The following is a 22,084-nucleotide window of genomic DNA, read 5'->3' as shown; positions in this document are numbered from 1 at the left end:
AAGACGAAGCGAATGGAAGCGATCCCAGCCTCGTAGCTGTGAACAGCTGTGATCGCAGGAAAATGCTGTTACAAAGATTTCTCAGTATATCTCCGGGACATTTCCCTGGCTTTCCCACCGTCACAATGGACAAACGAGACATGAAATAACATCAACAGATCAAGACGAAGAGAATGGAGGTACCCCCGGAGTCATAGCATGTGTAAATCGAGACGAAACATCTCTCTCTCCCCCGCCTGCTTGCGAGGGGGAGGGGCAGTTTACACACACACACGCAGCTGCTGCATGCAGCAACACACACACAGGGAGGAGATGGCAGAGAGAACGCACTCCCCTGAAAACTCCCCTTGAATTCCTCCAGACTCAGAAAAAGTCAAAGTTGACTTTTTGGAGATCCATAGAAAAAGGGTGAAAATGAAAAAAAGTATGCCACAGCATGGACTCGAACATGCGACCAACCGCATCCAGGGGCGAGCGTTAACGCAGTGAGCCACTGGACCTGAGTACTCAAACATGCCTACTTTTGCATCTTAGAAACTCTGAATTCACTAAATGTACAACTTTTTCTCCATCAAAATGAACAAATGAGACATCAAATAACATCTACAGATCAAGACGAAGCGAATGGAAGCGATCCCAGCCTCGTAGTTGTGAACAGCTGTGATCGCAGGAAAATGCTGTTACAAAGATTTATCAGTATATCTCCGGGACATTTCCCTGGCTTTCCCACCGTCACAATGGACAAACGAGACATGAAATAACATCAACAGATCAAGACGAAGCGAATGGAGGTACCCCCGGAGTCATAGCATGTGTAAATCGAGACGAAACATCTCTCTCTCCCCCGCCTGCTTGCGAGGGGGAGGGGCAGTTTACACACACACGCAGCTGCTGCATGCAGCAACACACACACAGGGAGGAGATGGCAGAGAGAACGCACTCCCCTGAAAACTCCCCTTGAATTCCTCCAGACTCAGAAAATGTAAAAGTTCACTTTTTGGAGATCCATAGAAAAGGGTGAAAATGGAAAAAAGTATTCGAAAATAGTGCCTCATAAGGCGGGTAGAGTCCCTTGAAAACTCCCCTTGAATTCCTCCAGACTCAGAAAAAGTCGAAGTTGACTTTTTGGAGATCCATAGAAAAAAGGGTGAAAATGAAAAAAAGTATGCTACAGCATGGATTCGAACACGCGACCAACCGCATCCAGGGGCGAGCGTTAACGCAGTGAGCCACTGGACATGAGTACTCAAACATGCCTACTTTTGCATCTTAGAAACTCTGAATTCACTAAATGTACAACTTTTTCTCCATCAACATGAACAACTGAGACATTAAATAACATCTACAGATCAAGACGAAGCGAATGGAAGCGGTCCCAGCCTCGTAGCTGCGAACAGCTGTGATCGCAGGAAAATGCTGTTACAAAGATTTCTCAGTATATCTCCGGGACATTTCCCTGGCTTTCCCACCGTCACAATGGACAAACAAGACATGAAATAACATCAACAGATCAAGACGAAGCGAATGGAAGTACCCCCGGAGTCATAGCATGTGTAAATCGAGACGAAACATCTCTCTCTCCCCCGCCTGCTTGCGAGGGGGAGGGGCAGTTTACACACACACACAGCTGATGCATGCAGCAACGCACACACAGGGAGGAGATGGCAGAGAGAACGCACTCCCCTGAAAACTCCCCTTGAATTCCTCCAGACTCAGAAAATGTAAAAGTTCACTTTTTGGAGATCCATAGAAAAAGGGTGAAAATGGAAAAAAGTATTCGAAAATAGTGCCTCATAAGGCGGGTAGAGTCCCTTGAAAACTCCCCTTGAATTCCTCCAGACTCAGAAAAAGTCAAAGTTGACTTTTTGGAGATCCATAGAAAAAGGGTGAAAATGAAAAAAAGTATGCCACAGCATGGATTCGAACACGCGACCAACCGCATCCAGGGGCGAGCATTAACGCAGTGAGCCACTGGACCTGAGTACTCAAACATGCCTACTTTTGCATCTTAGAAACTCTGAATTCACTAAATGTACAACTTTTTCTCCATCAACATGAACAACTGAGACATTAAATAACATCTACAGATCAAGACGAAGCGAATGGAAGCGGTCCCAGCCTCGTAGCTGCGAACAGCTGTGATCGCAGGAAAATGCTGTTACAAAGATTTCTCAGTATATCTCCGGGACATTTCCCTGGCTTTCCCACCGTCACAATGGACAAACAAGACATGAAATAACATCAACAGATCAAGACGAAGCGAATGGAAGTACCCCCGGAGTCATAGCATGTGTAAATCGAGACGAAACATCTCTCTCTCCCCCGCCTGCTTGCGAGGGGGAGGGGCAGTTTACACACACACACAGCTGATGCATGCAGCAACGCACACATAGGGAGGAGATGGCAGAGAGAACGCACTCCCCTGAAAACTCCCCTTGAATTCCTCCAGACTCAGAAAATGTAAAAGTTCACTTTTTGGAGATCCATAGAAAAAGGGTGAAAATGGAAAAAAGTATTCGAAAATAGTGCCCCATAAGGCGGGTAGAGTCCCTTGAAAACTCCCCTTGAATTCCTCCAGACTCAGAAAAAGTCAAAGTTGACTTTTTGGAGATCCATAGAAAAAGGGTGAAAATGAAAAAAAGTACACCACAGCATGGATTCGAACACGCGACCAACCGCATCCAGGGGCGAGCATTAACGCAGTGAGCCACTGGACCTGAGTACTCAAACATGCCTACTTTTGCATCTAAGAAACTCTGAATTCACTAAATGTACAACTTTTTCTCCATCAACATGAACAACTGAGACATTAAATAACATCTACAGATCAAGACGAAGCGAATGGAAGCGGTCCCAGCCTCGTAGCTGCGAACAGCTGTGATCGCAGGAAAATGCTGTTACAAAGATTTATCAGTATATCTCCGGGACATTTCCCTGGCTTTCCCACCGTCACAATGGACAAACAAGACATGAAATAACATCAACAGATCAAGACGAAGCGAATGGAAGTACCCCCGGAGTCATAGCATGTGTAAATCGAGACGAAACATCTCTCTCTCCCCCGCCTGCTTGCGAAGGGGAGGGGCAGTTTACACACACACACGCAGCTGCTGCATGCAGCAACGCACACAGAGGGAGGAGATGGTAGAGAGAATGCAATCCCCTGAAAACTCCCCTTGAATTCCTCCAGACTCAGAAAATGTAAAAGTTCACTTTTTGGAGATCCATAGAAAAAGGGTGAAAATGGAAAAAAGTATTCGAAAATAGTGCCTCATAAGGCGGGTAGAGTCTCTTGAAAACTCCCCTTGAATTCCTCCAGACTCAGAAAAAGTCAAAGTTGACTTTTTGGAGATCCATAGAAAAAGGGTGAAAATGAAAAAAAGTATGCCACAGTATGGATTTGAACACGCGACCAACCGCATCCAGGGGCGAGCATTAACGCAGTGAGCCACTGGACCTGAGTACTCAAACATGCCTACTTTTGCATCTTAGAAACTCTGAATTCACTAAATGTACAACTTTTTCTCCATCAAAATGAACAAATGAGACATGAAATAACATCTACAGATCAAGACGAAGCGAATGGAAGCGGTCCCAGCCTCGTAGCTGTGAACAGCTGTGATCGCAGGAAAATGCTGTTTCAAAGATTTCTCAGTATATCTCCGGGACATTTCCCTGGCTTTCCCACCGTCACAATGGACAAACGAGACATGAAATAACATCAACAGATCAAGACGAAGCGAATGGAAGTACCCCCGGAGTCATAGCATGTGTAAATCGAGACGAAACATCTCTCTCTCCCCCGCCTGAGGGGCACACACACGCAGTTGCTGCATGCAGCAACGCACACACAGGGAGGAGATGGCAGAGAGAATGCACTCCCCTGAAAACTCCCCTTGAATTCCTCCAGACTCAGAAAAAGTCAAAGTTGACTTTTTGGAGATCCATAGAAAAAGGGTGAAAATGAAAAAAAGAATGCCACAGCATGGATTCAAACACACGACCAACCGCATCCAGGGGCGAGCGTTAACACAGTGAGCCACTGGACCTGAGTACTCAAACATGCCTACTTGTGCATCTTAGACACTCTGAATTCACTAAATGTACAACTTTTTCTCCATCAAAATGAACAAATGAGACATTAAATAACATCTACAGATCAAGACGAAGCGAATGGAAGCGGTCCCAGCCTCGTAGCTGCGAACAGCTGTGATCGCAGGAAAATGCTGTTACAAAGATTTCTCAGTATATCTCCGGGACATTTCCCTGGCTTTCCCACCGTCACAATGGACAAACGAGACATGAAATAACATCAACAGATCAAGACGAAGCGAATGGAGGTACCCCCGGAGTCATAGCATGTGTAAATCGAGACGAAACATCTCTCTCTCCCCTGCCTGCTTGCGAGGGGGAGGGGCAGTTTACACACACGCAGTTGCTGCATGCAGCAACGCACACACAGGGAGGAGATGGCAGAGAGAACGCACTCCCCTGAAAACTCCCCTTGAATTCCTCCAGACTCAGAAAATGTAAAAGATCACTTTTTGGAGATCCATAGAAAAAGGTTGAAAATGAAAAAAAGAATGCCACAGCATGGATTTGAACACGCGACCAACCGCATCCAGGGGCGAGCGTTAACGCAGTGAGCCACTGGACATGAGTACTCAAACATGCCTACTTTTGCATCTTAGACACTCTGAATTCACTAAATGTACAACTTTTTCTCCATCAACATGAACAACTGAGACATTAAATAACATCTACAGATCAAGACGAAGCGAATGGAAGCGGTCCCAGCCTCGTAGCTGTGAACAGCTGTGATCGCAGGAAAATGCTGTTTCAAAGATTTCTCAGTATATCTCCGGGACATTTCCCTGGCTTTCCCACCGTCACAATGGACAAACGAGACATGAAATAACATCAACAGATCAAGACGAAGCGAATGGAAGTACCCCCGGAGTCATAGCATGTGTAAATCGAGACGAAACATCTCTCTCTCCCCCGCCTGAGGGGCACACACACGCAGTTGCTGCATGCAGCAACGCACACACAGGGAGGAGATGGCAGAGAGAACGCACTCCCCTGAAAACTCCCCTTGAATTCCTCCAGACTCAGAAAATGTAAAAGATCACTTTTTGGAGATCCATAGAAAAAGGTTGAAAATGAAAAAAAGAATGCCACAGCATGGATTTGAACACGCGACCAACCGCATCCAGGGGCGAGCGTTAACGCAGTGAGCCACTGGACATGAGTACTCAAACATGCCTACTTTTGCATCTTAGACACTCTGAATTCACTAAATGTACAACTTTTTCTCCATCAACATGAACAACTGAGACATTAAATAACATCTACAGATCAAGACGAAGCGAATGGAAGCGGTCCCAGCCTCGTAGCTGTGAACAGCTGTGATCGCAGGAAAATGCTGTTCCAAAGATTTCTCAGTATATCTCCGGGGCATTTCCCTGGCTTTGCCACCGTCACAATGGACAAATGAGACATGAAATAACATCAACAGATCAAGACGAAGCGAATGGAATTACCCCCGGAGTCATAGCATGTGTAAATCGAGACGAAACATCTCTCTCTCCCCCGCCTGCTTGCGAGGGGGAGGGGCAGTTTACACACACACGCAGCTGCTGCATGCAGCAACACACACACAGGGAGGAGATGGCAGAGAGAACGCACTCCCCTGAAAACTCCCCTTGAATTCCTCCAGACTCAGAAAATGTAAAAGATCACTTTTTGGAGATCCATAGAAAAAGGGTGAAAATGGAAAAAAGTATTCGAAAATAGTGCCTCATAAGGCGGGTAGAGTCCCTTGAAAACTCGACCTTGAATTCCTCCAGACTCAGAAAAAGTCAAAGTTGACTTTTTGGAGATCCATAGAAAAAGGGTGAAAATGAAAAAAAGTATGCCACAGCATGGACTCGAACACGCGACCAACCGCATCCAGGGGCGAGCGTTAAAGCAGTGAGCCACTGGACCTGAGTACTCAAACATGCCTACTTGTGCATCTTAGAAACTCTGAATTCACTAAATGTACAACTTTTTCTCCATCAAAATGAACAAATGAGACATTAAATAACATCTACAGATCAAGACAAAGCGAATGGAAGCGGTCCCAGCCTCGTAGCTGTGAACAGCTGTGATCGCAGGAAAATGCTGTTACAAAGATTTCTCAGTATATCTCCGGGACATTTCCCTGGCTTTCCCACCGTCACAATGGACAAACAAGACATGAAATAACATCAACAGATCAAGACGAAGCGAATGGAGGTACCCCCGGAGTCATAGCATGTGTACATCGAGACGAAACATCTCTCTCTCCCCCGTCTGCTTGCGAGAGGGAGGGGCAGTTTACACACACACGCAGCTGCTGCATGCAGCAACACACACACAGGGAGGAGATGGCAGAGAGAACGCACTCCCCTGAAAACTCCCCTTGAATTCCTCCAGACTCAGAAAATGTAAAAGATCACTTTTTGGAGATCCATAGAAAAAGGTTGAAAATGAAAAAAAGAATGCCACAGCATGGATTTGAACACGCGACCAACCGCATCCAGGGGCGAGCGTTAACGCAGTGAGCCACTGGACATGAGTACTCAAACATGCCTACTTTTGCATCTTAGACACTCTGAATTCACTAAATGTACAACTTTTTCTCCATCAACATGAACAACTGAGACATTAAATAACATCTACAGATCAAGACGAAGCGAATGGAAGCGGTCCCAGCCTCGTAGCTGTGAACAGCTGTGATCGCAGGAAAATGCTGTTCCAAAGATTTCTCAGTATATCTCCGGGGCATTTCCCTGGCTTTGCCACCGTCACAATGGACAAATGAGACATGAAATAACATCAACAGATCAAGACGAAGCGAATGGAATTACCCCCGGAGTCATAGCATGTGTAAATCGAGACGAAACATCTCTCTCTCCCCCGCCTGCTTGCGAGGGGGAGGGGCAGTTTACACACACACGCAGCTGCTGCATGCAGCAACACACACACAGGGAGGAGATGGCAGAGAGAACGCACTCCCCTGAAAACTCCCCTTGAATTCCTCCAGACTCAGAAAATGTAAAAGATCACTTTTTGGAGATCCATAGAAAAAGGGTGAAAATGGAAAAAAGTATTCGAAAATAGTGCCTCATAAGGCGGGTAGAGTCCCTTGAAAAATCCCCTTGAATTCCTCCAGACTCAGAAAAAGTCAAAGTTGACTTTTTGGAGATCCATAGAAAAAGGGTGAAAATGAAAAAAAGTATGCCACAGTATGGATTCGAACACGCGACCAACCGCATCCAGGGGCGAGCATTAACGCAGTGAGCCACTGGACCTGAGTACTCAAACATGCCTACTTGTGCATCTTAGACACTCTGAATTTACTAAATGTACAACTTTTTCTCCATCAACATGAACAAATGAGACATTAAATAACATCTACAGATCAAGACGAAGCGAATGGAAGCGGTCCCAGCCTCGTAGCTGCGAACAGCTGTGATCGCAGGAAAATGCTGTTACAAAGATTTCTCAGTATATCTCCGGGACATTTCCCTGGCTTTCCCACCGTCACAATGGACAAACGAGACATGAAATAACATCAACAGATCAAGACGAAGCGAATGGAGGTACCCCCGGAGTCATAGCATGTGTAAATCGAGACGAAACATCTCTCTCTCCCCCGCCTGCTTGCGAAGGGGAGGGGCAGTTTACACACACACACGCAGCTGCTGCATGCAGCAACGCACACAGAGGGAGGAGATGGCAGAGAGAATGCACTCCCCTGAAAACTCCCCTTGAATTCCTCCAGACTCAGAAAAAGTCAAAGTTGACTTTTTGGAGATCCATAGAAAAAGGGTGAAAATGAAAAAAAGTATGCCACAGTATGGATTCGAACACGCGACCAACCGCATCCAGGGGCGAGCATTAACGCAGTGAGCCACTGGACCTGAGTACTCAAACATGCCTACTTTTGCATCTTAGAAACTCTGAATTCACTAAATGTACAACTTTTTCTCCTTCAAAATGAAAAAATGAGACATTAAATAACATCTACAGATCAAGACGAAGCGAATGGAAGCGGTCCCAGCCTCGTAGCTGTGAACAGCTGTGATCGCAGGAAAATGCTGTTACAAAGATTTCTCAGTATATCTCCGGGACATTTCCCTGGCTTTCCCACCGTCACAATGGACAAACGAGACATGAAATAACATCAACAGATCAAGACGAAGCGAAAGGAGGTACCCCCGGAGTCATAGCATGTGTAAATCGAGACGAAACATATCTCTCTCCCCCGCCTGCTTGCGAAGGGGAGGGGCAGTTTACACACACACGCAGCTGCTGCATGCAGCAACGCACACACAGGGAGGAGATGGCAGAGAGAACGCACTCCCCTGAAAACTCCCCTTGAATTCCTCCAGACTCAGAAAATGTAAAAGTTAACTTTTTGGAGATCTATAGAAAAAGGGTGAAAATGGAAAAAAGTATTCGAAAATAGTGCCTCATAAGGCGGGTAGAGTCCCTTGAAAACTCCCCTTGAATTCCTCCAAACTCAGAAAAAGTCAAAGTTGACTTTTCGGAGATCCATAGAAAAAGGGTGAAAATGAAAAAAAGTATGCCACAGCATGGATTCGAACACGGGACCAACCGCATCCAGGGGCGAGCGTTAACGCAGTGAGCCACTGGACATGAGTACTCAAACATGCTTACTTTTGCATCTTAGACACTCTGAATTCACTAAATGTACAACTTTTTCTCCATCAAAATGAACAAATGAGACATGAAATAACATCTACAGATCAAGACGAAGCGAATGGAGGCGGTCCCAGCCTCGTAGCTGTGAACAGCTTTGATCGCAGGAAAATGCTGTTACAAAGATTTCTCAGTATATCTCCGGGACATTTCCCTGGCTTTCCCACCGTCACAATGGACAAACGAGACATGAAAAACATCAACAGATCAAGACGAAGCGAATGGAGGTACCCCCGGAGTCATAGCATGTGTACATCGAGACGAAACATCTCTCTCTCCCCCGCCTGCTTGCGAAGGGGAGGGGCAGTTTACACACACACACGCAGCTGCTGCATGCAGCAACGCACACACAGGGAGGAGATGGCAGAGAGAATGCACTCCCCTGAAAACTCCCCTTGAATTCCTCCAGACTCAGAAAATGTAAAAGTTCACTTTTTGGAGATCCATAGAAAAAGGGTGAAAATGGAAAAAAGTATTCGAAAATAGTGCCTCATAAGGCGGGTAGAGTCCCTTGAAAACTCCCCTTGAATTCCTCCAGACTCAGAAAAAGTCAAAGTTGACTTTTTGGAGATCCATAGAAAAAGTGTGAAAATGAAAAAAAGTATTCCACAGCATGGATTCGAACAGGCGACCAACCGCATCCAGGGGCGAGCATTAACGCAGTGAGCCACTGGACCTGAGTACTCAAACATGCCTACTTTTGCATCTTAGAAACTCTGAATTCACTAAATGTACAACCTTTTCTCCATCAAAATGAACAAATGAGACATTAAATAACATCTACAGATCAAGACGAAGCGAATGGAAGCGGTCCCAGCCTCGTAGCTGTGAACAGCTGTGATCGCAGGAAAATGCTGTTACAAAGATTTCTCAGTATATCTCCGGGACATTTCCCTGGCTTTCCCACCGTCACAATGGACAAACGAGACATGAAATAACATCAACAGATCAAGACGAAGCGAATGGAGGTACCCCCGGAGTCATAGCATGTGTAAATCGAGACGAAACATCTCTCTCTCCCCCGCCTGCTTGCGAAGGGGAGGGGCAGTTTACACACACACACGCAGCTGCTGCATGCAGCAACGCACACAGAGGGAGGAGATGGCAGAGAGAATGCACTCCCCTGAAAACTCCCCTTGAATTCCTCCAGACTCAGAAAAAGTCAAAGTTGACTTTTTGGAGATCCATAGAAAAAGGGTGAAAATGGAAAAAAGTATTTGAAAATAGTGCCTCATAAGGCGGGTAGAGTCCCTTGAAAACTCCCCTTGAATTCCTCCAGACTCAGAAAAAGTCAAAGTTGACTTTTCGGAGATCCATAGAAAAAGGGTGAAAATGAAAAAAAGTATGCCACAGCATGGATTCGAACACGGGACCAACCGCATCCAGGGACGAGCGTTAACGCAGTGAGCCACTGGACATGAGTACTCAAACATGCCTACTTTTGCATCTTAGACACTCTGAATTCACTAAATGTACAACTTTTTCTCCATCAAAATGAACAAATGAGACATGAAATAACATCTACAGATCAAGACGAAGCGAATGGAGGCGGTCCCAGCCTCGTAGCTGTGAACAGCTGTGATCGCAGGAAAATGCTGTTACAAAGATTTCTCAGTATATCTCCGGGACATTTCCCTGGCTTTCCCACCGTCACAATGGACAAACGAGACATGAAAAACATCAACAGATCAAGACGAAGCGAATGGAGGTACCCCCGGAGTCATAGCATGTGTAAATCGAGACGAAACATCTCTCTCTCCCCCGCCTGCTTGCGAAGGGGAGGGGCAGTTTACACACACACACGCAGCTGCTGCATGCAGCAACGCACACAGAGGGAGGAGATGGCAGAGAGAATGCACTCCCCTGAAAACTCCCCTTGAATTCCTCCAGACTCAGAAAATGTAAAAGTTCACTTTTTGGAGATCCATAGAAAAAGGGTGAAAATGGAAAAAAGTATTCGAAAATAGTGCCTCATAAGGCGGGTAGAGTCCCTTGAAAACTCCACTTGAATTCCTCCAGACTCAGAAAAAGTCAAAGTTGATTTTTTGGAGATCCATAGAAAAAGGGTGAAAATGAAAAAAAGTATGCCACAGCATGGATGCGAACACGCGACCAACCGCATCCAGGGGCGAGCGTTAACACAGTGAGCCACTGGACCTGAGTACTCAAACATGCCTACTTGTGCATCTTAGACACTCTGAATTTACTAAATGTACAACTTTTTCTCCATCAAAATGAACAAATGAGACATTAAATAACATCTACAGATCAAGACGAAGCGAATGGAAGCGGTCCCAGCCTCGTAGCTGCGAACAGCTGTGATCGCAGGAAAATGCTGTTACAAAGATTTCTCAGTATATCTCCGGGACATTTCCCTGGCTTTCCCACCGTCACAATGGACAAACGAGACATGAAATAACATCAACAGATCAAGACGAAGCGAATGGAAGTACCCCCGGAGTCATAGCATGTGTAAATCGAGACGAAACATCTCTATCTCCCCCGCCTGCTTGCGAAGGGGAGGGGCAGTTTACACACACACACACGCAGCTGCTGCATGCAGCAACGCACACACAGGGAGGAGATGGCAGAGAGAATGCACTCCTCTGAAAACTCCCCTTGAATTCCTCCAGACTCAGAAAATGTAAAAGTTCACTTTTTGGAGATCCATAGAAAAAGGGTGAAAATGGAAAAAAGTATTCGAAAATAGTGCCTCATAAGGCGGGTAGAGTCCCTTGAAAACTCCCCTTGAATTCCTCCAGACTCAGAAAAAGTCAAAGTTGACTTTTTGGAGATCCATAGAAAAAGGGTGAAAATGAAAAAAAGTATGCCACAGTATGGATTCGAACACGCGACCAACCGCATCCAGGGGCGAGCATTAACGCAGTGAGCCACTGGACCTGAGTACTCAAACATGCCTACTTTTGCATCTTAGAAACTCTGAATTCACTAAATGTACAACTTTTTCTCCATCAAAATGAACAAATGAGACATTAAATAACATCTACAGATCAAGACGAGGCGAATGGAAGCGGTCCCAGCCTCGTAGCTGTGAACAGCTGTGATCGCAGGAAAATGCTGTTACAAAGATTTCTCAGTATATCTCCGGGACATTTCCCTGGCTTTCCCACCGTCACAATGGACAAACGAGACATGAAATAACATCAACAGATCAAGACGAAGCGAATGGAGGTACCCCCGGAGTCATAGCATTTGTAAATCGAGACGAAACATCTCTCTCTCCCCCGCCTGCTTGCAAGGGGGAGGGGCAGTTTACACACACACGCAGCTGCTGCATGCAGCAACACACACATAGGGAGGAGATGGCAGAGAGAACGCACTCCCCTGAAAACTCCCCTTGAATTCCTCCAGACTCAGAAAATGTAAAAGATCACTTTTTGGAGATCCATAGAAAAAGGGTGAAAATGGAAAAAAGTATTCGAAAATAGTGCCTCATAAGGCGGGTAGAGTCCCTTGAAAACTCCCCTTGAATTCCTCCAGACTCAGAAAAAGTCAAAGTTGACTTTTTGGAGATCCATAGAAAAAGGGTGAAAATGAAAAAAAGTATGCCACAGCATGGATTCGAACACGCGACCAACCGCATCCAGGGGCGAGCATTAACGCAGTGAGCCACTGGACCTGAGTACTCAAACATGCCTACTTTTGCATCTTAGAAACTCTGAATTCACTAAATGTACAACTTTTTCTCCATAAAAATGAACAAATGAGACATTAAATAACATCTACAGATCAAGACGAAGCGAATGGAAGCGGTCACAGCCTCGTAGCTGTGAACAGCTGTGATCGCAGGAAAATGCTGTTACAAAGATTTCTCAGTATATCTCCGGGACATTTCCCTGGCTTTCCCACCGTCACAATGGACAAACGAGACATGAAAAACATCAACAGATCAAGACGAAGCGAATGGAGGTACCCCCGGAGTCATAGCATGTGTAAATCGAGACGAAACATCTCTCTCTCCCCCGCCTGCTTGCGAAGGGGAGGGGCAGTTTACACACACACACGCAGCTGCTGCATGCAGCAACGCACACAGAGGGAGGAGATGGCAGAGAGAATGCACTCCCCTGAAAACTCCCCTTGAATTCCTCCAGACTCAGAAAATGTAAAAGTTCACTTTTTGGAGATCCATAGAAAAAGGGTGAAAATGGAAAAAAGTATTCGAAAATAGTGCCTCATAAGGCGGGTAGAGTCCCTTGAAAACTCCCCTTGAATTCCTCCAGACTCAGAAAAAGTCAAAGTTGATTTTTTGGAGATCCATAGAAAAAGGGTGAAAATGAAAAAAAGTATGCCACAGTATGGATTCGAACACGCGACCAACCGCATCCAGGGGCGAGCATTAACGCAGTGAGCCACTGGACCTGAGTACTCAAACATGCCTACTTTTGCATCTTAGAAACTCTGAATTCACTAAATGTACAACTTTTTCTCCATCAAAATGAACAAATGAGACATGAAATAACATCTACAGATCAAGACGAAGCGAATGGAAGCGGTCCCAGCCTCGTAGCTGTGAACAGCTGTGATCGCAGGAAAATGCTGTTACAAAGATTTCTCAGTATATCTCCGGGACATTTCCCTGGCTTTCCCACCGACACAATGGACAAACGAGACATGAAATAACATCAACAGATCAAGACGAAGCGAATGGAGGTACCCCCGGAGTCATAGCATGTGTAAATCGAGACGAAACATCTCTCTCTCCCCCGCATGCTTGCGAGGGGGAGGGGCAGTTTACACACACACGCAGCTGCTGCATGCAGCAACACACACACAGGGAGGAGATGGCAGAGAGAACGCACTCCCCTGAAAACTCCCCTTGAATTCCTCCAGACTCAGAAAATGAAAAGTTCACTTTTTGGAGATCCATAGAAAAAGGGTGAAAATGGAAAAAAGTATTCGAAAATAGTGCCTCATAAGGCGGGTAGAGTCCCTTGAAAACTCCCCTTGAATTCCTCCAGACTCAGAAAAAGTCAAAGTTGACTTTTTGGAGATCCATAGAAAAAGGGTGAAAATGAAAAAAAGTATGCCACAGTATGGATTCGAACACGCGACCAACCGCATCCAGGGGCGAGCGTTAACACAGTGAGCCACTGGACATGAGTACTCAAACATGCCTACTTTTGCATCTTAGACACTCTGAATTCACTAAATGTACAACTTTTTCTCCATCAAAATGAACAAATGAGACATGAAATAACATCTACAGATCAAGACGAAGCGAATGGAAGCGGTCCCAGCCTCGTAGCTGTGAACAGCTGTGATCGCAGGAAAATGCTGTTACAAAGATTTCTCAGTATATCTCCGGGACATTTCCCTGGCTTTCCCACCGTCACAATGGACAAACGAGACATGAAATAACATCAACAGATCAAGACGAAGCGAATGTAAGTACCCCCGGAGTCATAGCATGTGTAAATCGAGACGAAACATCTCTCTCTCCCCCGCCTGCTTGCGAGGGGGAGGGGCAGTTTACACACACACGCAGCTGCTGCATGCAGCAACACACACATAGGGAGGAGATGGCAGAGAGAACGCACTCCCCTGAAAACTCCCCTTGAATTCCTCCAGACTCAGAAAATGTAAAAGATCACTTTTTGGAGATCCATAGAAAAAGGGTGAAAATGGAAAAAAGTATTCGAAAATAGTGCCTCATAAGGCGGGTAGAGTCCCTTGAAAACTCCCCTTGAATTCCTCCAGACTCAGAAAAAGTCAAAGTTGACTTTTTGGAGATCCATAGAAAAAGGGTGAAAATGAAAAAAAGTATGCCACAGCATGGATTCGAACACGCGACCAACCGCATCCAGGGGCGAGCATTAACGCAGTGAGCCACTGGACCTGAGTACTCAAACATGCCTACTTTTGCATCTTAGAAACTCTGAATTCACTAAATGTACAACTTTTTCTACATAAAAATGAACAAATGAGACATTAAATAACATCTACAGATCAAGACGAAGCGAATGGAAGCGGTCCCAGCCTCGTAGCTGTGAACAGCTGTGATCGCAGGAAAATGCTGTTACAAAGATTTCTCAGTATATCTCCGGGACATTTCCCTGGCTTTCCCACCGTCACAATGGACAAACGAGACATGAAATAACATCAACAGATCAAGACGAAGCGAATGGAGGTACCCCCGGAGTCATAGCATGTGTACATCGAGACGAAACATCTCTCTCTCCCCCGCCTGCTTGCGAAGGGAAGGGGCAGTTTACACACACACACGCAGCTGCTGCATGCAGCAACGCACACAGAGGGAGGAGATGGCAGAGAGAATGAACTCCCCTGAAAACTCCCCTTGAATTCCTCCAGACTCAGAAAATGTAAAAGTTCACTTTTTGGAGATCCATAGAAAAAGGGTGAAAATGGAAAAAAGTATTCGAAAATAGTGCCTCATAAGGCGGGTAGAGTCCCTTGAAAACTCCCCTTGAATTCCTCCAGACTCAGAAAAAGTCAAAGTTGACTTTTTGGAGATCCATAGAAAAAGGGTGAAAATGAAAAAAAGTATGCCACAGTATGGATTCGAACACGCGACCAACCGCATCCAGGGGCGAGCATTAACGCAGTGAGCCACTGGACCTGAGTACTCAAACATGCCTACTTTTGCATCTTAGAAACTCTGAATTCACTAAATGTACAACTTTTTCTCCATCAAAATGAACAAATGAGACATTAAATAACATCTACAGATCAAGGCAAAGCGAATGGAAGCGGTCCCAGCCTCGTAGCTGTGAACAGCTGTGATCGCAGGAAAATGCTGTTACAAAGATTTCTCAGTATATCTCCGGGACATTTCCCTGGCTTTCCCACCGTCACAATGGACAAACGAGACATGAAATAACATCAACAGATCAAGACGAAGCGAATGGAGGTACCCCCGGAGTCATAGCATGTGTAAATCGAGACGAAACATCTCTCTCTCCCCCGCCTGCTTGCGAAGGGGAGGGGCAGTTTACACACACACGCAGCTGCTGCATGCAGCAACGCACACACAGGGAGGAGATGGCAGAGAGAACGCACTCCCCTGAAAACTCCCCTTGAATTCCTCCAGACTCAGAAAATGTAAAAGTTCACTTTTTGGAGATCCATAGAAAAAGGGTGAAAATGGAAAAAAGTATTCGAAAATAGTGCCTCATAAGGCGGGTAGAGTCCCTTGAAAACTCCCCTTGAATTCCTCCAGACTCAGAAAAAGTCAAAGTTGACTTTTTGGAGATCCATAGAAAAAGGGTGAAAATGAAAAAAAGTATGCCACAGCATGGATTCGAACACGCGACCAACCGCATCCAGGGGCGAGCATTAACGCAGTGAGCCACTGGACCTGAGTACTCAAACATGCCTACTTTTGCATCTTAGAAACTCTGAATTCACTAAATGTACAACTTTTTCTCCATCAAAATGAACAAATGAGACATTAAATAACATCTACAGATCAAGACGAAGGGAATGGAAGCGGTCCCAGCCTCGTAGCTGTGAACAGCTGTGATCGCAGGAAAATGCTGTTACAAAGATTTCTCAGTATATCTCCGGGACATTTCCCTGGCTTTCGAACCGTCACAATGGACAAACGAGACATGAAATAACATCAACAGATCAAGACGAAGCGAATGGAAGTACCCCCGGAGTCATAGCATGTGTAAATCGAGACGAAACATCTCTCTCTCCCCCGCCTGCTTGCGAAGGGGAGGGGCAGTTTACACACACACACGCAGCTGCTGCATGCAGCAACGCACACAGAGGGAGGAGATGGCAGAGAGAATGCACTCCCCTGAAAACTCCCCTTTGAATTCCTCCAGACTCAGAAAATGTAAAAGTTCACTTTTTGGAGATCCATAGAAAAAGGGTGAAAATGGAAAAAAGTATTCGAAAATAGTGCCTCATAAGGCGGGTAGAGTCCCTTGAAAACTCCCCTTGAATTCCTCCAGACTCAGAAAAAGTCAAAGTTGACTTTTTGGAGATCCATAGAAAAAGGGTGAAAATGAAAAAAAGTATGCCACAGCATGGACTCGAACACGCGACCAACCGCATCCAGGGGCGAGCGTTAACGCAGTGAGCCACTGGACCTGAGTACTCAAACATGCCTACTTGTGCATCTTAGAAACTCTGAATTCACTAAATGTACAACTTGTTCTCCATCAAAATGAACAAATGAGACATTAAATAACATCTACAGATCAAGACGAAGCGAATGGAAGCGGTCCCAGCCTTGTAGCTGTGAACAGCTGTGATCGCAGGAAAATGCTGTTACAAAGATTTCTCAGTATATCTCCGGGACATTTACCTGGCTTTCCCACCGTCACAATGGACAAACGAGACATGAAATAACATCAAAAGATCAAGACGAAGCGAATGGAGGTACCCCCGGAGTCATAGCATGTGTAAATCGAGACGAAACATCTCTCTCTCCCCCGCCTGCTTGCGAGAGGGAGGGGCAGTTTACACACACACGCAGCTGCTGCCTGCAGCAACACACACACAGGGAGGAGATGGCAGAGAGAACGCACTCCCCTGAAAACTCCCCTTGAATTCCTCCAGACTCAGAAAATGTAAAAGATCACTTTTTGGAGATCCATAGAAAAAGGGTGAAAATGAAAAAAAGAATGCCACAGCATGGATTCGAACACGCGACCAACCGCATCCAGGGGCGAGTGTTAACGCAGTGAGCCACTGGACCTGAGTACGCAAATATGCTTACTTGTGCATCTTAGACACTCTGAATTCACTAAATGTACAACCTTTTCTCAATCAAAATGAACAAATGAGACATGAAATAACATCTACAGATCAAGACGAAGCGAATGGAAGCGGTCTCAGTCTCGTAGCTGTGAACAGCTGTGATCGCAGGAAAATGCTGTTACAAAGATTTCTCAGTATATCTCCGGGACATTTCCCTGGCTTTCCCACCGTCACAATGGACAAACGAGACATGAAATAACATCAACAGATCAAGACGAAGCGAATGGAGGTACCCCCGGAGTCATAGCATGTGTAAATCGAGACGAAACATCTCTCTCTCCCCCGCCTGCTTGCGAGAGGGAGGGGCAGTTTACACACACACGCAGCTGCTGCATGCAGCAACACACACACAGGGAGGAGATGGCAGAGAGAACGCACTCCCCTGAAAACTCCCCTTGAATTCCTCCAGACTCAGAAAAAGTCAAAGTTGACTTTTTGGAGATCCATAGAAAAAGGGTGAAAATGAAAAAAAGTATGCCACAGCATGGACTCGAACATGCGACCAACCGCATCCAGGGGCGAGCGTTAACGCAGTGAGCCACTGGACCTGAGTACTCAAACATGCCTACTTGTGCATCTTAGAAACTCTGAATTCACTAAATGTACAACTTTTTCTCCATCAAAATGAACAAATGAGACATTAAATAACATCTACAGATCAAGACGAAGCGAATGGAAGCGGTCCCAGCCTCGTAGCTGTGAACAGCTGTGATCGCAGGAAAATGCTGTTACAAAGATTTCTCAGTATATCTCCGGGACATTTCCCTGGCTTTCTCACCGTCACAATGGACAAACGAGACATGAAATAACATCAACAGATCAAGACGAAGCGAATGGAGGTACCCCCGGAGTCATAGCATGTGTAAATCGAGACGAAACATCTCTCTCTCCCCCGCCTGCTTGCGAAGGGGAGGGGCAGTTTACACACACACGCAGCTGCTGCATGCAGCAACGCACACACAGGGAGGAGATGGCAGAGAGAATGCACTCCCCTGAAAACTCCCCTTGAATTCCTCCAGACTCAGAAAATGTAAAAGTTCACTTTTTGGAGATCCATAGAAAAAGGGTGAAAATGGAAAGAAGTATTCGAAAATAGTGCCTCATAAGGCGGGTAGAGTCCCTTGAAAACTCCCCTTGAATTCCTCCAGACTCAGAAAAAGTCAAAGTTGACTTTTTGGAGATCCATAGAAAAAGGGTGAAAATGAAAAAAAGTATGCCACAGCATGGATTCGAACACGCGACCAACCGCATCCAGGGGCGAGCATTAACGCAGTGAGCCACTGGACCTGAGTAGGGGAGACCAGGGATAGTTGCAACACTTTTGGGGCTTTTCCCCAATAAGTAAAAAACCATTTACAATTGGATAGCCATTTTGCTATATTATGCATTATCAATATGTCAGCTACTGAAACAATGTCTTTAAGATGTTTTTATGGAATAAGTACAGGTTGGAAAATGTATTTTTTTAAAAAAACTCAACTGTTACAACCGTCCTTGTGTACAGGGACAGTTGTAACCCATGCAGGCACAGTTGTAACATCTTAATAACGGTTACCCTTTTTCACACTATATGACAAAAAAATAGGGAAAGCTGTCAAATTCTAAGGCAACAAGATTTTAATGGGATTTCACACATCCTCCAACAAACAATGAAAAATGAACAGAACTTGAACAGAACTTAAAACAGAACACCAGAATTAATCAGATTCACAGTTGTGGCAGGTGTAAAAGGCACTTCCATCTGTGCAGTCCTTGTGTGCCCAGGCTTTACAGGAGCAACACTGCAGCCACATCTCCTTGGACCTGGAGTAGCTCTCCAGGCACACAATGCAGTATTGGGCCTCATCTTCATCAGATGAGGCCTGCATCTTCTGCTTCTTGTTGGGTATGGTTTTTTGGCCGAAATTGATTTTTGTCTTCGCTTTAGACTTCTTTGCGTTAGATCTTTTTTTCTCAGCCTCGAGTTGATCTTTCATCGGAGTGTCTGTGAGGACAGCGGTTTCTCTTCTTTTTCTCCCCTTTGTGGTCTGCTTCCTTGGTCCAGCTTTTGGATGTGGACGGATGGACAAGGGTGAGAAAGGCGTTGCAGAGGATGATGTCCCAGGCTCCACACATGGCCTGACAGGGGATGAGGCTGCGAGTAGAGGAGAGGAGGCTGTGAGTGGAGGAGAGGAGGCTGCGAGTGGAGGAGAGGAGGCTGCGAGTGTAAGAGAGGAGGCTGCGAGTGGAGGAGAGGATGCCACAGTTGGTGTTGGAGCTGCACTGGTAGAAGGTTCTGGTGGTGGGCGGTCTGTGACTTGGGATGGAGCAAAGTCGATATCATTGAAAATGTCTCTATTAAAAGGCCAAATTCCAGTGCACGCGAACCCTGCCTGGATATTTGATGGCGTTGCAGCCAGAGGAAGGGCACTTTTCACAATGCCCGGCAGATCGTAAATGGTCATTGTGGTTCCTGGATGAGTCTTCATCCAATTGTCACAGCGGCTGTTGATGTGCCTCTTCAGTGGCCCATATACAGTGCGATCTAAGGGCTGTAGTTTGTGAGAACAGTGGGGAGGAAAAGAGAGGAGGATGATCCCATGGCTCCTGCAAAAATTAATCCCCTCCACAGAAAGGTGGGAGGAGTGATTGTCCAGAATCAGCAGCACCTTTGACTCCTGTGAGCTCTTGGTATGGCTCTGGAAGTGCTTGAGGAAGACCAAAAAGTCTTCCTCTTGCATCCACCCAGACCCATTTGCTCTGCCAATACAGCCAGGAGGGCCATTGCTGGTGAAGAAGAGATGAAACTTCTTCCGGGGGAATATCATCATTGGGGGGATGGAATTCCCCAATGCATTTACAGCACATGCAAGTGTGACGAGAGTGCCCCGCTCTGCAGATGTCACACTGCCGACTTGTTTCGTCCCTTTTCTGGCAACAATCTTCCCAGGGTTTTGGACAGTTGTGACTCCGGTTTCGTTCATATTCCAAATTTCCTGTGTGACAAACTCATGCTTCGTCAGGACTGCAGACAGGTTGTCAAAAAACTTTTTCACATTTGTTCGGTTGAAGCTTGTAGCCCGTGAGAGACTGGTAGCCTGAGGTCTGCGTATGGAGAGGGTAGGGTGCCGCTTCAAAAACGATGTGAGCCAGTCAGCTCCGGCCATCTCTTTCTCTGCCCAGGTTTGAGGGAAGTTGCAGTTGTAGTTCTTTGCCAATTCATAGGCAAACTTCCGCACCTAAAATGAATATACATTGGAAAATATTTCACTTGTCTGTTCACTATAGGCCTCAATATATTTGATCACTTACTTTTCTTTTGTTCAGTAGCCTATAGATAGCCTATTCTACCTTAATTATGACCTACCTCCTTTGAGCTGAGACCATAATATAGATCAGCTGCCTCCATCAGGTAGTCTCTCAATAGCATCTCCTGCTCTGTTGAGAACACCTTCTTTGGAGTCCAGTAGCCTACTCTTGGGGGTGTGTGTGATCCCTGACTCTCCAACCTCAGCCTCTTCTTATGGAACCGGTACAGGGTGACATGGCATATATCCAGGGACTTTGCCACTTCCCTGAATGATTTGCCATCCTGAACTTCACCTGAGGCCACCTGCAGCAGAGCAAGTGGCACTCCCCTGTCGGTCTTCCTCTGTCTGATACTTGGCATACTGTAAACACACACACTTTATGCCTACTGTACAGTATTTAATTCTGTTTATTTTTACAGGGACAATGCACACCAATCAATGCTTGAATGAACAATTGATCATTCAAGCAAATGAGCCATCATTGTAAATGTGCCATGTTACAACCGTCCCGTTACAACCGTCCCAGAACCACCAGTCTTGCTTCACCCCCTGTGAACCTGCCTGATTGCTGGCTTGACCCATATTTAGCTAGCTATATTTGTAGCTTACAAAACAGTTATTCTAATAATACTAGTTTGGATTCCTAGACATTTTGAACTCAAGACAGTATCCAAAAAATACCTCATATCATTTTAGTTAATATTTGACCTCAGAAACACACTTTTGCTGATAACTTACGTGAGATATTCAAACGTGGCTCCTTTTTATTTCGGCGATCTTACCATCTAACTGCGCATGTGCAGAGTGAGTGTCATCACTCTAGCTTGTTTATGATTGGAGATATTGAGGGTGTTACAACCAACCCGTGTTTCAACTGTACCGGGTCTCCCCTACTCAAACATGCCTACTTTTGCATCTTAGAAACTCTGAATTCACTAAATGTACAACCTTTTCTCCATCAAAATTAACAAATGAGACATTAAATAACATCTACAGATCAAGACGAAGCGAATGGAAGCGGTCCCAGCATCGTAGCTGTGAACAGCTGTGATCGCAGGAAAATGCTGTTACAAAGATTTCTCAGTATATCTCCGGGACATTTCCCTGGCTTTCCCACCGTCACAATGGACAAACGAGACATGAAATAACATCAATAGATCAAGACGAAGCGAATGGAGGTACCCCCGGAGTCATAGCATGTGTAAATCGAGACGAAACATCTCTCTCTCCCCCGCCTGCTTGCGAAGGGGAGGGGCAGTTTACACACACACGCAGCTGCTGCATGCAGCAAC

The 22,084-nt window shown here is 45.6% G+C and overlaps 1 protein-coding gene across 1 annotated transcript; it reads right to left on the bottom strand.

The window, feature by feature from the left end:
• Positions 1 to 19,101: 19,101 nt before the first annotated feature.
• Positions 19,102 to 21,683, bottom strand: LOC307027693 (uncharacterized protein). The gene is made up of 3 exons (XM_079695977.1): positions 21,531 to 21,683; positions 20,849 to 21,152; positions 19,102 to 20,720 (listed from the first exon to the last, which is right to left on the bottom strand). The coding sequence occupies exons 2-3, from the start codon at positions 21,149 to 21,151 to the stop codon at positions 19,200 to 19,202; spliced, it is 1,824 nt and encodes a 607-aa protein (XP_079552103.1). The 5' UTR covers position 21,152; positions 21,531 to 21,683; the 3' UTR covers positions 19,102 to 19,199.
• Between the last annotated feature and the right edge of the window lie 401 nt (positions 21,684 to 22,084).

Source organism: Notothenia rossii, assembly GCF_949606895.1.
Source record: "Notothenia rossii genome assembly, contig: scaffold_28, whole genome shotgun sequence".
In the NCBI taxonomy this organism is placed as follows: Eukaryota; Metazoa; Chordata; class Actinopteri; order Perciformes; family Nototheniidae; genus Notothenia; species Notothenia rossii.
The sequence above is the reverse complement of the archived record's forward strand: the minus strand, read 5'-3'. Positions and strand labels throughout refer to the sequence as shown.

Bases quoted from the DNA above. Each gene is read 5' to 3' on its own strand.
- LOC307027693 (XM_079695977.1), bottom strand. From the start codon at position 21,151: ATGCCAAGTATCAGACAGAGGAAGACCGACAGGGGAGTGCCACTTGCT. The intron at 20,721-20,848 runs GTAGGTCATAAT...TATTCATTTTAG, and splicing joins ATGGTCTCAGCTCAAAGGAG to GTGCGGAAGTTTGCCTATGA.